Source organism: Cucurbita maxima, unplaced genomic scaffold (genome assembly GCF_002738345.1).
Source record: "Cucurbita maxima cultivar Rimu unplaced genomic scaffold, Cmax_1.0 Cma_Scf00020, whole genome shotgun sequence".
NCBI lineage: Eukaryota > Viridiplantae > Streptophyta > Magnoliopsida > Cucurbitales > Cucurbitaceae > Cucurbita > Cucurbita maxima.
In genome coordinates, this window is record NW_019272036.1 from 2,681,899 (window position 1) to 2,698,589 (window position 16,691).

General features: G+C 36.3%; 3 protein-coding genes across 3 annotated transcripts in view; 2 read left to right on the forward strand and 1 right to left on the reverse strand.

The window, feature by feature from the left end:
• LOC111494247 (Golgi to ER traffic protein 4 homolog) overlaps positions 1 to 2,442 on the reverse strand; it is a 14,918-nt gene extending 12,476 nt beyond the window's left edge. Inside the window, exons 1-3 of the mRNA XM_023144142.1 lie at positions 2,170 to 2,442; positions 1,571 to 1,650; positions 1,166 to 1,244 (exon numbers count right to left, since the gene is read on the reverse strand). Of these exons, the coding sequence (XP_022999910.1) occupies positions 1,166 to 1,244; positions 1,571 to 1,650; positions 2,170 to 2,244 (234 nt within the window). The 5' untranslated portion in view covers positions 2,245 to 2,442. The remainder of the gene's footprint in view (positions 1 to 1,165; positions 1,245 to 1,570; positions 1,651 to 2,169) is intronic.
• A 4,577-nt stretch (positions 2,443 to 7,019) lies between these two features.
• On the forward strand, positions 7,020 to 8,181 carry LOC111494248. Its single transcript, XM_023144143.1, has one exon. The coding sequence runs from the start codon at positions 7,117 to 7,119 to the stop codon at positions 8,053 to 8,055; it is 939 nt and encodes a 312-aa protein (XP_022999911.1). The 5' UTR covers positions 7,020 to 7,116; the 3' UTR covers positions 8,056 to 8,181.
• A 4,789-nt stretch (positions 8,182 to 12,970) lies between these two features.
• Positions 12,971 to 14,944, forward strand: LOC111494246 (extensin-like). Its single transcript, XM_023144141.1, has 2 exons — positions 12,971 to 13,586; positions 14,213 to 14,944. The coding sequence occupies exons 1-2, from the start codon at positions 13,023 to 13,025 to the stop codon at positions 14,723 to 14,725; spliced, it is 1,077 nt and encodes a 358-aa protein (XP_022999909.1). The 5' UTR covers positions 12,971 to 13,022; the 3' UTR covers positions 14,726 to 14,944.
• Positions 14,945 to 16,691: the final 1,747 nt, after the last annotated feature.

Here is a 16,691-nt window from a genome sequence, read left to right on the forward strand (position 1 = left end):
AAAAAAAAAAAAAAAAAAAAAAAAAGTGCCCCAAATCAAGGTAGATAAATAGAAACTCCAGAGAATACTATCCAAACTCTTAAAGCACACTTACACAAAACACCACTACAGATCCAACAACATGGGGAAAAAAACTCTGAATATTCAATAGTCTTAATCCTCCAATGCAAAATTTACTAGACAAAGAATCTAACCTTCCTCAGAACTCTAACCTTCCACAAGGAAGAAAACAAAGAGGGCTTTGGAGAGGGAACCCACAGAAGAAGGGGAAAAAAAACCAAAAGAAATCCCACCCAAAGAATTGAAGCTTTAAGAACAAGCATCCCAAGACGATTCAAGATGAAAATGGATTACTAGTAATAAATTGGAGACTATCTAAGGATAAACTAAAGTATAAGGTTATAGTTTTTCAGTCAATACTCATCAAACTGATGGGGCTGTATTTGACAAGGATAGAGGTGATGTGAGCAATCTGTAAGATATGACTACTTTCCTTTTGAGAAACTTGTTTTTGTTAGACATTTGATTTCATTTATAAACTTATGAGGGAGCCTATATTCAAAGTTTTTATTAGAATGACTGCATGGAAAAACAAGGATCCTAAGAATGGAAGCCTTAGTTTTGTAACTCCCTAGAGCTGGAGTTTCTTCTTCTTCTTCTTCTTCTTCTTCCTTGTTTTTTTTTTTTTTTTTTTTCCTTTATCCTTTGTTCTTTTATTTTTATTTTTATTTTTTTTGCAATTACTCCCCTTCTGCTATTGTTTTCCTGTAACACCTTTGTTGCTTTGTTTTATCTCCCCTTTCAATTTCATATTATCGATGAAATTTGGTTTCTGATTAATATTATTTTGTTGTGCGTGATGTCTTATTTTCTGGGATATGTCATATCATTATTGCTATGTTGTCTCATTTCTATATTCATGAATAATATTTAAAACACAATTAAACGTCATAGAAGTACCATATAGAGAGACTACACTTTTGAGTTTCTCCTGTTCTCTAGAGAAGAGGACTTCAAACATGGGCAACGAAATGAAATTGAAATTTCAAGGCCTAAGCAATTGGGTCATTAAGAGTGTTAAAATAATGAAACATTGTTCTACAAATGCAAAAAGAACATCCAATCCAGCAATTACATACGCAGAAAAGATGCAACTAGCTTTGACCTGCTCATGTTTCAACTGGGTGCAAGCCCCTGACAGAAGAATTTCCAAGGCTTCAGAGTACTTTTCTGCAGCCATGTATCTGTAACGAGACAAGCAGATGTTCATGCACGTGCAGTTTGATTGACCAAACCCCCATTTTTGCATTATCAATTGAGTGAATGTCAGTTTTAACAATATTTGAAAAGGCTCAAGTCTAAGCCTTTGTGATAGATAGTAATTGCCAGTAAGGCTGAATCCAGATTAACTAGAAGCAGTACAGCAGACGTATTGGTAGTATTTGTTATCTACTAATCAGCATTACTATTCTACAAATCAGAGTCACATACAGTGAGTCCGTTTTGCATACTAATTTGAAGGGAAGTTTTTTTAAATCGATCAAAACCATATGAAGATGGTATACTGTACCTTGAACTGACAGATTTATACATTTGTTGAGCCCCGTAGTAGTCACCGTCGTCGATAACGTCATCTATTTTCATAATATGCTGTAATAACAGTTCCAAAGAAGTTAATGCAGTCTAAAATATTTCCTCGACTCAGGGTGGAAAAAGGAAAAGAAAAAATAGACAGATACACAATGTACAGTTTGACTGCAGGACAAGGTTTCTGTTGAATGAACTAAAAGAGTGGTCTCTTTCTTCAGTAATTGCGTTTTTTCTTTTTTTTTTAATAATGCCGGAGTACATTACAAAATTCAACTCACATAATCAATGAAACTTTCATTCTTTTGATTCCGAACACGACATCCTCAATGATTCGTGCATCACTTTTCTTCTCTTCCGGTCAGAAATTGATAATAATTTCGAAAACAAAACGTTATGTAATTTCTGAATTTGAGTGAAAACAAATCATAAGAAACAGTAACAAAACGAAACGCTAAAACTGAAATTGGTCTTAAAATTCTAACCAACACTATAATTTCCCATGGAAGGCTCGAATTCGTTCTTAACCAACATAGAAGTGAACAAGAAGAAGGAAAAGGATCCCGAACATTCAATAATTACCTCTTGAACCGGAGGCAGTACAATTCGACTGGATCTCGCGCGGGACATCGTCTTCTGCAACGGGTGCGGACTCATTTTGAATCGAATAATGATCCCAGAAGAAAGTGATATTTTAGTTTATGATCCTTCAAGAAAGAAGAACAAAAGCAGGGATTTCGAATGAAAAAAATGTAGGTTGTGTTGGGAAGGTTTCTTCGTCTTATGAAATTGAACCCCTTTGTAGAGAAAGCTTATTTTTCAAAACACGGGATAGGTTCCTAAAATAGTTTTCTCATTCTCTGCCACCGCAGTAACAAACCTTCTTCTGTTTGAACTTTTTAGATTTTTTTTTTTTTAATTCTTTTTTCCTAAATATTCCACTTTTAGAAAATAATCTTTTAATTCCTACATTGAACCTGAGTGCTCGTGGCTTTGTTTGTACTTCCAAAAAAGTCTCCCACCAAACTAATGGATAATGTATTTTTTTATTATAAACTCATGATCATTCCCTAAATTAACCAATGTGGGACACTTTCATCCAACAGTATGCGATTTTAATTTAGCACCTAATATCCATTTATACAACATTCAACACTTAATAGATTAATACATATATTTAAAGTTGCGCACGGGAGCAAAGTGTTTTGTTTTGTCTTTCAAGAATGGTTATGCTACATGTGATCGAATTTCTTATAAATTTTGAAGATGATGGTAGTGTGAGTCTTTCAAGTTCATGAAATTACCGTCCTTTCTGTGGCCGAGCATATTAACGTTTTTCTCGATCTTATGGATTTTGATGGTGAGATTTCAATATGGTAAAGTCCTTAAGAAGGTTGTTGAGAGCATATTTTAAACTAAAATACAATATTTGATATCGTTTTCTACTAAGGAAGTGCCAAAGAACTTTGAATTGACCATGTATCTCGTAGAGATGATTAGGGTATAACTCCTAATTGTGAACTAGCTAAGAGGGGTTAGAGTCAACTACTTGGTACACAGTTTAGTTATCATCCAGGGGATTTTTGAAGTCGTAGAGTACTACTAGGTTAGCTTCGGTTGTGCCTAGTGAAGAGCCATAACCTTATACTGTTCTAACCCGAGAGTAGGTGTGAACCGGTAGTTTACTGTTCTAGCCTGAAAAGGTGAAGTAACAAGTAGTTTATCATTTCTATTCTGAACTTAAACTAAATGGTGCAACTTTTTTTTTCCTAATCTCATTTGTGACTTTTTAGAAGCTCCCTATTGCATTTCCTAACACCTTGGTCATACTCCTAAAAAAGAAAACTAAAGGTAGGTCATGGAAATGCATCGAAAAACTCACATACTTTAATTCGAGGTCTGATATCTTCTACCTTTTGATTCCTCGGACACAAGGAACGCCTTATCCAAGCTACACCGTCCTTCCTCTAAGGTTTTTCTTTGAAGCTCATATCAAAGAAGATGACTACTTCAAATCTGACGAACACAATTGGAAGGTAGCCAAAACAAGTAAGCTATAAGTAAAGCAACTATGAATCTTATAAGGAGTTCGATCCTAGCTCAGGATGAACACTAACGACATGCTTAACACATACAAGTCAGACGGGAAGTGGTGTTTTCCAACTTATTCATAATTTTAAGTTCAAGATTTTGACGAAAGCAAAATAGAAATTTGGATTATCATGAATATGACGTTTGACCTAACACACAAAAAAAAAAAACTCCAGCTAACAACGCTACACATGCTTATCGATGATAATCAATCCGTTTATAAATTAACACCAATAATTAATCAATATTTAAGAAAGGTTGGGGTGCATAGGCTAAGATTGTCAAAGTCCACATGGTGGCTGGATTGTTTACAAAATTAAATAAAAATAATGGTTGTGTGGATAATGCTTTGCTTATGATAATAATTATTTACAAAATTAAAGAAAAATAAAAAAAAAATTAAATTATATAAATAAAATTTAATCTTCAAGCTATCTATTAAATAAAAATATTTTTTTTTATTTAATAACCATATGATTTTTAAATATTGAATTGATTAAAGACATAAAATAAAAAACTTAGAGGAATCTTATTAAATACTTTAAACAACCTAACTACCATTTTCTAGATGAGATGTTATTAGAAATAAGAGAAAATAGATAAAAGTAAAAGAGTAATATGTAACTAATCATATTTTATCTAACTAAATATTTATTTAAAATCATAATTTTTTTGAAAATTATAAATTTTTTTTGGTTTAACGATACGCGTAGATTATATCTTCAACCTTTAGAGTACTAAGATCACTAAATTATGTCAGAGACCAAAGGTCTTGAACGACCGATCCGGCAGAACAACTCAAAAGATAAAGAAGTATCGTTAATTTCTTCATGCTCGTTCCAAGTTCGAAGTACCATTTGTACAAATAAGAACCCCCTTTGTTACATGATTTCTTCTTCATATAGATAGATATAGGATCTATGGAGCAATTACTTAGAAGTACATTTTGTGTAACAGCTCTTCCTATCTGATAGAAAAGGATCCCATGATCCTGAACCGATCTTACCTGGGATTGCAAATCCCAAGTTTGTCTAGTTCTCAAATTGTTTTTTCTTAGAAAAAAGTCAAAGGAAGGATAAATGAGTCATTTTACGTTCTAATGGGACTACACAACTCTTATTTGTAATTTGAATTTTAAACTCCCAATTCACATCTTTTCGTTTCGTGTTATACACACAAAGTTTGTTCATAATGTAAGTTGACTTTGTTATTATTATTTTTTTTAATATAGATATTGATTTGGTATATTTTATTTTTGATGTTTATATGAAAATATTAACCAGAAGCCGTAGACAACTCCTATATCCAAAGCACCCTACAGAAGAGCTGAGGGAGCTTAAGGAGCAACTACTAGATCTTTTAGATTTTATCAGACCTAGTGTGTCACCTTGAGGAGCACAAGTGTTGTTCATCAAGATAAAGGACGAGACATTGTTGTTGAGTCTTGCTTACAGGGAAATGAATAAGGTGACAGTTATGAATAAGTGTCCTCTACATCATATAGACGACTTGTTTAATCAACTAGCTTCAATGTTCTTCAAGATTGATTTGAGGTCAGAGTATCAACAACGGAGGATTAAAGAGAATGACATTTCCAAGAAGAGTTTCAAAAGCTAGTATGGTCACTGTGAATCTACTGTAATGTCATTCAGTTTGACAATGATATACTAACATATTTCAAGAACAATGAAGAGCATGAGTCATAACTAGGAAAAGTACTGTCGGTGCTAAGAGCACATCAATTTTATGCAAAGTTCTTTAAGTGCGAGTTATGGTTGCAAGAAGTGACATTGTTAGGGCACGTCATGTAAGGAAGAGACATTTCAGTAGATCCAGCTAAGGTTGAGGCAATCATAGATTGACATTAACCTACTTTAGCAAGGGAAGTGAGAAGTTTCTTGAGTTTAGTGGGATATTACTGAAGATTCAACCAAGACTTCTCTAAAATATCTTCCACCCCTCACTAAGTTAACAAAGAAAGACACGGTGTTCTCATGGGATGGCGTTTGTGAATAGAATTCTAGGGAACTTAAACATTGACTAACAACAATGCTAGTACTTGTTGTGCCAAATGGTCTAGGAAACTTTGTGGTATACAGTGATGCATCGGGTAAGGGGCTTGGTTGTATGTTGATGCACAATGGCAGAGTTATAGCCTATACCTCAAGACAATTGAAAGAATATAAGAAGTACTACCCGACACACATTTAGAATTAGTAGCACTAATGTGTACTCTAAAGATAGGGTGGTACTACCTGTGTGGTGAGTGCATTCAGATATTTATAGACCACAAAAGCCCGAAGTATTTGTTCACTCAGAAAAAGTTGAACATGAGACAAAGGCGCTAGTAGGAGCTAGTTAAGGACTACGACATTGAGATATTATATCATTTTGTTAAGGCTAATGTTGTAGCCGACACTCTGAGTTGGAAGCCAGCCCATTCTTCTACACTAGTGACTAGACAACTAATGTTGTAGGAGGATATAGGCAAAGTTGGGATAGAAGTAGTGGCCAGAGGTGTCATTGGCAGGTTGAGTCAAGCTGAGGGTTCAACCAAACTTGAGATAGCAGATTATGGAGGCTTAGAGCAGTGATTCCTGCTTATCCTTGATTTGCAAGCAAAATGTGACAAAAAGAAAGATTGAAAACCTTTGAAGTGAAGCTCATAAATCTCTTTTTTCATTGCACCCCGATAATACTAAGATGTATCAATATCTGAAAAAGTGTTACTAGTGACCGATGAAATGTGATATAGCTAGCAATGTTAGCCTATGTTTAACCTGCCAGCAGGTGAAGGTTTCGAGATAGAGAACCTCAGATCTTCTACAACCCTTCGAACATTCCCCAAAGGAAATGAGAGGATGTCTCTATGGATTTGGTTTCAGGGTCCCTAAGACTAGGAGAGGTTATGAAGTCATTTGAGTGATCATTCATAGACTCACAAAATCAACACATTTTATCCTTGGTAATGCACATATAATAGACGGTACATGGAACAAGTGGTGAGATTGCATGTCATCCCAACCTCTATTGTGTCAAATAGAGACACGTTTTACTTCCCATTCTAAAGACGTTTGCAAAAGACTATGGAACTCAGTTAACATTTAGTACAACCTTCCACCCATAGATCTTGCCCGTAGTTGGAATAAACATCTGCTTCTCATGGAATTCTCGTACGGTAACAGTAACAATTATCAGGCGACCATTGAACGTCCACAGAGTCCACGAGAGAGAGAGAGAGAAACAATAAAATAAGAAGAAGACTTGGGGGCAAGAGATTAAATTTCAATAATAATACAATATTGCGAAAGCTGTGTGTATGGCCATATATTAATATACATTACACCACTTTTCCTTCTCCTTATCTCAACCAATGATCATAAAATTAGAGGAACATCATCTCCCTTCATCATCTCCCTCTCTAAATTAATTAATCATATGAGGCCCAAATCCCACCACCGCAAGGCTGCCGTCGCCGCCTTCCTCGCCGCTGCCCTCAAGCCCGCCGCTTATTTCCTCATCCTCTTGCTAACCTACACTCTCGGTTACCTATCATCCTCACCCTCTTCCACGTCATACTCCCCATCCTCTCCTCCTCCTATTATAACTCCTTCTTATTCAACCCCTCAATTCATCCAACTCACCGACACCCCGACAGAAATCCACCAATTCCGAATCACAAACCGCTGTTCCCCTCCCCTCCCTCACCCACAGGTCCGCTTAGCACTCCTCCAAAAGGTCTTCAACGGAAAATCCCCATTCCTCAATTTCCCTCCGCCGCACGTGGCAGAGCTTCTCCACCCGAAGAAGATCAAGGGGTGGGGCTCAACCGGTGCCGTTTTTGAGAATCTTGTGAGACAAGTAAAGCCACGGACTATAATCGAGGTGGGTTCGTTTTTAGGAGCCTCGGCGACTCACATGGTTAACTTGACTCGCCATCTCGGCCTGGAGACTCAGATTCTATGCGTCGATGATTTTCGCGGCTGGCCAGGTTTTCTCGACCGGTTCAAGGACTTATGGATGATAAACGGCGACGTTTCTTTACTGTACCAGTTCATGCAAAACGTGGTTGCTATGAACGCGTCCGATTCGGTTATCCCCTTGCCGTTCTCGACTGGTTCGGTTCTTGATAGCTTGTGCGAGTGGGGGGTTTATGGGGACTTGATCGAGGTGGACGCGGGTCACGACTTTAACTCGGCCTGGTCCGATATAAACCGGGCTTACCGGATCCTCAGACCGGGAGGGGTTTTGTTCGGCCATGACTATTTTACTGCTGCGGATAATCGAGGTGTAAGACGGGCAGTTAATTTGTTTGCCCAAATCAATGGCTTCAAAGTCAAAGTGGATGGTCAACACTGGGTTCTTGTCTCTCATTAATCTTCTGCCACGTGTTCCCTTTTTTGTGTGTACAAAATTTGGCGTTTGAAAGTTCATAAATGGATTGTAATTTGTATAGCAATTGAAATGGGCTCAGGCTGTATGAGAATAAAACTATTATTATTATTATTATTATTATTATTATTTTGACTTTTTTGTTTGATTAAAATGATTGGATGAATGGAATTCAATTATTGTTTAAATTTTTATTTTAAATATGTATGAATTTTATCCACCAAATTTAAAATTTTAAAAATTTAAACATATCCACCAAGGCTTTGTAATATCGGAGGACGGCGAAAAGAATCGTCGGTTTTGGGCCGTAGTCGGTTTACCCAGCATAAGAGCCAACCCACGATCAAATTTCATTTCGGCCCAAACACGCAACCCAACCCTGCTCGACCATCCTGATAGAAGCCCAAGGCGCTTGCAGCCCATAACCCCGAGGCCCACTATGACGGCCCAGATCAAAACCCAGAAGCCTCGCCCCGTCAGCATGCACGGCCGAATGAGCCACCCGTGTACTTGAAAGATGCGACCTAAGATCCATGCCTTCACCCATAATGCAACGCGCGACATGTCACCTCTCAATAGCGAAATGTGTCGTGCATGCAGACACCGAATCCTTCCGCTCACACGATGTCATCGGCTTGGCTTGACTATGACGACGACTTGATGACTCGGTGACTCAATGGATTCGACTTAAACAGCTCGACGGCTCGACTTCTCAGCTTAGGCAACTTGGTATACAAATAATATATCGTTTACTAGGTTTTTTTTTACTCTCCTAGAGACATTTTTTGACCTTAATTAAGTCAATTGAGGTCAGTACAACGTTCTATTACCAAATTCAAGTTGATTTAGGCTAGAAATGTGAGTGATTAACGAAAGTACGATAGACGTTCGAATAGGAAACAACTCTCGATGTTGCTTGGAGCAACTTTGAGGAAACAGAATTCTAATGTACTCGAGTTTAGGGAGAATGCCAGCTAAGGCCAACCATGTAAGTGGCCTTACTATCGGCTCGGTCGGAAGACTTGCCTTATGTATGACGATACGTGTCTAGTGGTAATGGCATGTGTCATTTACGCTTATTATGTTGTGATGTGTTTGAGCTTGATTATCATAATGATGTGTGATAGTATGATAACGCTATTTGATGATGATGATATAGTTGATGATGGCGTATGATGTTATGATGACATTATTTGAATGATGATGCAATGATTATGACGTAACGATGATGTTGTATGATGTTATGATAACGTTAATTGATGATGATATAATGAAGATGATACAATGATGATGATTTATGATGATGTGTGATATTATGATGACGTTATGTGATGATGTGTGATGTTATGATAACGTTACTTAATGATGATACAATGATGATGATGTATGATGATGTATGATGTTATATGATGATGTGTGATATTATGATTACATTATTTGATGATGATATAATTACGATTATGTATGATGTTACGGTGACACTAATTGATGATGATGTGATGACAGTGACGTAACGATGATGATGTATGATGTTATGATGATGATGTTGTTATAATATGAATGATGTAGGATGTTATGATGATGTACATGATGATGTTATGATGATGATATCATAATGAGGATGAGGTAGGACGTAATGATGATGTACATGATGACGACGACATAATAATGATGATGTATGTTAATATGATGATGTAAGACTGTATGATGATGAGATGGATTAACATGACGTTATTCCATATCAAGATCACGTGCATGTTTTGAATGTCATGATACATTATGACAATGATTTATTCTTCTAAAGACACAACCCTAATTGAAGTTGATGATGAACGTATGAAGATCGGCACCTACATATTGCTTAGTGTAACATATGAACGGTGTATAAGGTTGTGTCATGAAGATGATTTAAAGATGAAAACTATAGGAACTTAATGCATTTTGTGTGTACATACACATCGGGATATTTTCCTATTTATGATGATGAGTACAGACGCGTATGCTATGATGATGATGATCATGTCTCGCATGACACCCAGAGGTCTGTTAACTTCCGGATGTTGCTACGGACAATTAGCTCGACTATGATGGGTCTAGTGAGTGCAAGCCGCCTGAGGATCCACACTCGCACATGTCGTCGTGTGTAGGGAAGTACTACACATCTAATTTTTCTTAGGCTACCCCTAAGATGGTTTTTAAATGATAGGTCTTTAGATCATGAGTTGCATGTAATGCATCCTTGACCACAATAGTGGGGTCACTTACTGAATATTTCTTAAAATAAAAGCCGTGTGCTACTTCTTTTTCTGATAAAGGTAAGGCATCCATGTACGGCTAGCGACGACATCGAAATTCGAGACTATGGCACATGCATAAGGTAATTGTACTTATTTTCTTAGACTTAGGTTAGATTAGGGTCTTTTGGTTTAACGCTATTTATTTCATTCAGATTTTCGTTATGCCATTTAAAATATGTTTTCAAACACGTAAGTCTATGATAGTGTTTTAAGATGAAGTTTTAAATGGTTCATTCTGCATATGATTATAGATGATGATGGTGGTAGCTACTGTAGGCAAGTAGAAATTTAGGGTTGTTACAAATTGGTGATAAGATATTATGATCGTGGTCAACGGTCAACCTACTTTAACTCCTCCACTATTTTGGCCTATTTTGACTTTCCAAGTTCAATCTTCATCCATTTTTAATAGTTTATTTATTAATGTAAGATCTTCCTAATAAATTTTGTGACATTGAGAGTACTATAATTATATATATATATATATATATATATATATATATATATATATAAAAGCTCTCGAACATGCCCAAACATGTAAGTAGTCATTTTGGATTTTCTTCAAGAAATACTTGTAGGAATCGACTTGGATGTGTAATTAATTTCCTACACACGGCTTACACGTACAAGTATGAACCAACTAGTTGGTTCGCACATCTCCTAGGCCCCTTTCTGGTCGGGCAAGCATACTCTGGGAGTTGTTGATGCCGGTCACTAGTTAGAGAGTAGCGACTGTCATAGAAACACTATGTCAAACATAATGATCATTCATTTACCTAGTAGCATACACGTTCATACTATCGTGAAGAAATCAGGGTATCCCCTGATGCATGAGACACAATAATGCATGAGGTCCCTATATCTTTCCATTTTAATTATCCTTAATACAACCCCACTAGCATATTTTCATATCGTAACGTTTTTCATATCATTTATCATAACATTTATCATAACTTTCGTACGTATGTTGGTGTATTTCATACTATTTTTCATTTTTTTCATGTCAATCATATTATATCATTTATGTAACATACCAGCCATATCATAACATCTTCATGCTTGCAAACATAAAAACCCATATCATGCACGTATCATATCATATATCATGACAGTTACATAATATATTCTTAGCACATCTTCAAAAGATTCTATCATATCACAAAGTACATCAATTCATCAATATTGCATAACAATCACATCGAATAACAGTTACATATCAGCCTACGACAAGTGCGAAACCATGAGCACGTGTCATCGTACAACATTCAATTTGTAACTTAACGACGGTAGGGCACGTGTCATCAAACCATAAGCATCAAATTTAAATATTTATTTATTTATTTTGGTACTAGAAAAGAAAGTAAGGAATAAGTTAATAAGATATTGAAAAACTTGTTTTGTACTTCTCTTTGTTGAGAAAACAAGGTTGAGTTATGAACTAAGATTAATAATCATCCTTAAATACTGTTTAATAACATATTCTTGAAGTGACCCATTCATATAGATTAACCAATAAGTTGGGAATAGAACCATTAATTAGAATACACTTAACAAGGAGAGAAGGCATTAGGGCACCCTATAGATTAGAGTAAACCCTGTTCCTCTTCTTTGATGGTCACTTTTGAGGATACCCTTTGGCACTTTGGAACCCCTCTTTTCCCCTTTATTAGCTGTATGTTGCCCTTCTCTCTGAATCTGATGCTTTTCTTCCTCCTTCCCTCTCCCTCTCTTCCCCTCTTCATTTCTTTTCCCTTTTTCAACCTATATTAATTAATATCCTACTCTTTCGATTCCTCCACTTTATATAATTTCCACCGAAACAAATCAATAACCACGACGTAACGACTCAAGCCCATCATTAGTAGATATTGTTCTCTTTTATCTTTCCCTTTCGGGTTTCCCTTCAAAAATTTTAAAACGTGTTTGTTAGGGAGAGATTTTCACACCCTTATAAAGAATACTTCGTTTTCCTTCCCATTCGATGTGGGTAATTCACCCCCTTCGAGACCTAGCGTCCTCGTAGGCACTCGTTCTCTTCTCCAATCGATGTGGGACCCCCCAATCCACCCCCTTCAAGACTCAGCGTTTTACTGGCACGTTGTCTTGTGTCCACCCTTTTAAGGCTCAACCTTCTCACTGGCACATTACCTAGTATTTGACTCTGATATCATTAATAACAACCTTAGGTTAATACCCAAATCTAATAAATTTTAACAAAAATTATAATATCCTAACCTTTTATTTTTTCATATGCTCAAAATAAAATTATATAAAAAATGATTTGATAACTATTTTGAAAACAAAATTGTATTTTTTCTTTTAAGTTTTTATTTTAATGTTTTTAAAACATATGTTTTTTTTTTTAGTGTTTAAAAAGACAAATTGTGTCTGGTTTTTATTCCTTAAAAATAAAAAATAGAAAATAATAAAGTTGTGTTAAACATGAAAATGGAAAAATTTGGAATAGTTGTTAAGAATATATTGAGAAGAAAACATTGAAATTCATAGAATTTAATCTGTTATTTGTTATTATTCATTTGNCAGCTTTATACAATTCTTTTCCTTCCACTATAAATAACTCCACACGTCTTCTTTCTCCATCACCCACCCTTTTAATTCCAATTCCTTCTACATTCTTTTTCATTCTTATTCTCAATGGCCGGTCAAGTTCCACGTCCATGGTTTCGTTTGGGCTCTATGACCCGACCAACAACCGCCACAACCACCGCTCCGGTCACCGACCAACCGCGACCTGCTCCCCCTCGGATGCGCCCGCCCTTAATCCGAACCACCTCCTTGACGGAGCTTGCAGAACCCACCACCCCACTCCAATCTGCCAAATCGCCGCCACAGTTACCTCGCCTAGCCCCACTAACCCCTCAGCCTAAAAAGGAAGCGTCGCCACCGCCACCGCCCCCGCCTTTGACCCGACCTGTTGTTACGTCAACTGCAGCCCCAAAACCCAGTAGCCCCAAGGGAAAAAGTCATTCACTTGGAGGGTCTCCGCCGCGCAATGGCTCGTTTGATAAAGAAAGTAACAAACATCCCACCCCAGTTCCGTCTCCTTCTATTCCCAAGTCTATTCCGGCCGTTCCGTCGCCTTATCAGTCGCCGAAGCCGAAGCCTAAAGCCACTGCTTCGCCCCCGTCGCCGCTTGTTTTACCGCCGCCGCAGTTGCAGTTTGTCGCCGAGCCTAGACCTGAGACCATTCTTCAAGAGGTAGTGTTAATTTCCGTTCATTGAGATGGGTGTGTTTTTAGCATTGGCAAACTTTTGAAAATCGAGAGTAAAAATAGTAGGTTTAATCTTGAGGATTGTTGGGAGAGAGTACCACATTAGCTAATTTAGAAAATTATCATGTGTTTATAAGTAAGAAATATATCTTTATTAGTACGAGACATTTTAAAAACCATGAGAACTTATGTTCAAATTCGATAATATCATACTATTGTAGAAAGTAGTGATTAGTATCACATGGTTTCAGAGCTATCCCTTTAACTTAGCAATGTCAATAGAATTCTCAAAGGTCGAACAAAGAAGTTGTGAACCTCGAAGGTGTAGTCAAAAGTGACTAAGTATTGAACAAAGGGTGTACTACTTTCTTAGAAGACTCCAGAGAATGAGTTGAGCCTTGATTAAGGAGAGGTTGTTTCTCGACTCCTTCTCTAGAGTCCTCGAACAAAATACACTCTTTGTTCGAGGGTTCGAGGGAAGGATTAAGGAATAATCATGAGTTTATAAGTAAAGAATAGATCTTCATTGATACGAGATGTTTTAGGATGCTCAAAGTGAACTATATCTTACCATTATAAAGAATCGTGATTTCTAACATAATCGATGAACAGGTAGAACGAAAGACGGTTGTTTTTCAAAAAGTGATGGAGAAGCCTTCACCGCCGGATCACGATATCAATAACTACCATTCCCAAGCATCTGGATTTGGCAAAAATGGGAAGAAACATGATGACAATCAAGACAAGGGAAATGGAGCCAAGAAACCGTTCGTGTCGTCCGGTGATAAAGACTCAAGCACGAGAGTTATAACAATGGCAGGAGAAAACAGAGGAGCTTCCATGGAAGTAGTTCTCTCAGACAAAAACAACAACAGCCGCCATCTTCAAACAAATCAAAGCGACAAGGAAGACACCACCAACGATTCTAAAGACAACAAAAGTAACAAGAAATCAACGGCGTGTAGTAGTGCATGGCCAATGAAAGCTTTCTTTAACAGCAATGTTCAAGGGATTAACAATTCAATTCTGATGGACTCCAAATTCACCCACCACGACCCTGGGATTCATCTTGTCTTCTCCAAGATGCCGCCGCCATCTGCCCATCAGGAACACGGCGGACAATAACCAAGTTGTCTTGTTTCCTTTGATTTGGGTCTCTAAGTTCACTATCATCTGTGTTTATTTCTTTAACTTTATCCATATGTTTCTTTGACAGAATAAAATATGGGAGTTAATTGGGTGTTATAGGGTGAAAATTCTGGTTTGTTAAGGTCTAGAGTAAGGCATATTCAATAAAATGTTATGACTTTTGTTTATATATAGATACTAAGTAAAAATGTTCGCACGTAGTTATCTTATTTATAATCAAATAAATTACAAGAATGTAAAAATAGTAATAAATAGAAAGATACCTATGGTAATAAGGCAAATTACAAAGACTTATTAACACTATTTTTTCTATTAAAATAAAATCCCTACTTTATATGTTTAGTACTTAGCTCAAGCTCAATGCAAAAGTCCACGACTTGAGAAGATGGTATCCCTGACAAGTCCTCCACGAATATATCAAGGAACTCGTTTACCACTAGCATTGCACATAGACTTTTCCTCCCTTTTTGTGTTTACCACGCTGGCCAATATGCCTCGGGCTTATTGCTAGATTAACCTTTTTACTTTCAACATAAAACTACAACATTTTCTTAGAATCTAAAGGTTTGCTTGTACAACAAGCATAAGTGTTTTTCGCTTTAAAGGTTAAAAGTTTTTACCATTTTTTTTTTCAAACCATTTGAAATGGCAGTTCTCATCGTTTTTCAAGAAATATGAACCATAAGTTACCTTTACCTTGATGGGATAAAAAATGGTTCAAGTATGATGCAAGATTGTTATGAATAATAAATCGAATAATACTAAAAAAAAGTAGTAAAAAACACATGGCCTACAACATTGATATTACTATCCCATGCATGAAAGTTGTCATAAAATAAACACACGAGATAGATAATATTTTTAATTGGGACCCATTCAAATCTTCAAATATGAATACAAAAATTCAATCATACTAATATAAAAAAAGTTGAATAGTTATTGATATTATAAAAGAGTTGATTAAGATGGTTCGACCACTTTTTAGATATATTTATTAAAAACGTTTGAAAAAATTTACCGAACATTAAAATGAACGTTCGAAAAATATACTATAGAAAAATTCATTGTATATTTAGTGGAGGATTTTTATGTATGTTCATAAGTTATGAACATGGTCCACGCGTTATCAAATACCATGTCTAGCTAAATGTGTTCACTTTGAATAAAAATTATAGAAATTGGAAGAATTTTAAGGGTTGGATGCAATTATGCATAAAGCAACTAGAAGCTTGTATCGATGGTCGTGACAATTTTTTTTTTTATGAGTATCAAAATGATGTCATAAACTTATACACGCTTGCGAAATGGTTTTAAAACAATATAAAGGAAATATTCAAAGTAAATTAAAAATAGCAATGCCTTACACTAATCTAAGATACGCACTTTTCATGGTATTTGATGAGAAGTTGTGCGCACAAAGGTGTCTTGCCTTTACCTTAAATATAAAAGTAGCATGTGACATAGTATTTTAAGAAATTTTAAGAAATATTTAGAGAGTGACCTTACTATTGTGGTGAGGGAATGCAAACACATGCAACATGAATAGGTATCTATCATTTAAAATCATCTCTTAGGTGGCCTTCAGTCAGGAAAAATTAGATGTGTAGTACTTCTCAAAATACGACTCACACATGCAACCTGGGCCTACTGGGGGGTAGTTGGTTGTAGTCGGACGTTTGAAAGTACAACGACTGTCGTGCATCATGTCAAGCATGATGGTCATATCATCATCATAGTGTACGCATATGTACTCATCATAAAATAGTAAGTATCTCGATTCATGTAAACATACTGTATGTATGAGATCCATATACTTTTCGTCTTAAACCATTCATGTGGCACAACCCTACACATCCTCACATATTACTCTAGGTAACATGCATGGATAAGCTTTCATACATTTCATCATTCATAATATTACTTAGGAGTTGTGCATCAGAAA

Bases quoted from the DNA above. Each gene is read 5' to 3' on its own strand.
- LOC111494248 (XM_023144143.1), top strand. From the start codon at position 7,117: ATGAGGCCCAAATCCCACCACCGCAAGGCTGCCGTCGCCGCCTTCCTC.
- LOC111494246 (XM_023144141.1), top strand. From the start codon at position 13,023: ATGGCCGGTCAAGTTCCACGTCCATGGTTTCGTTTGGGCTCTATGACC. The intron at 13,587-14,212 runs GTAGTGTTAATT...ATCGATGAACAG, and splicing joins CTGAGACCATTCTTCAAGAG to GTAGAACGAAAGACGGTTGT.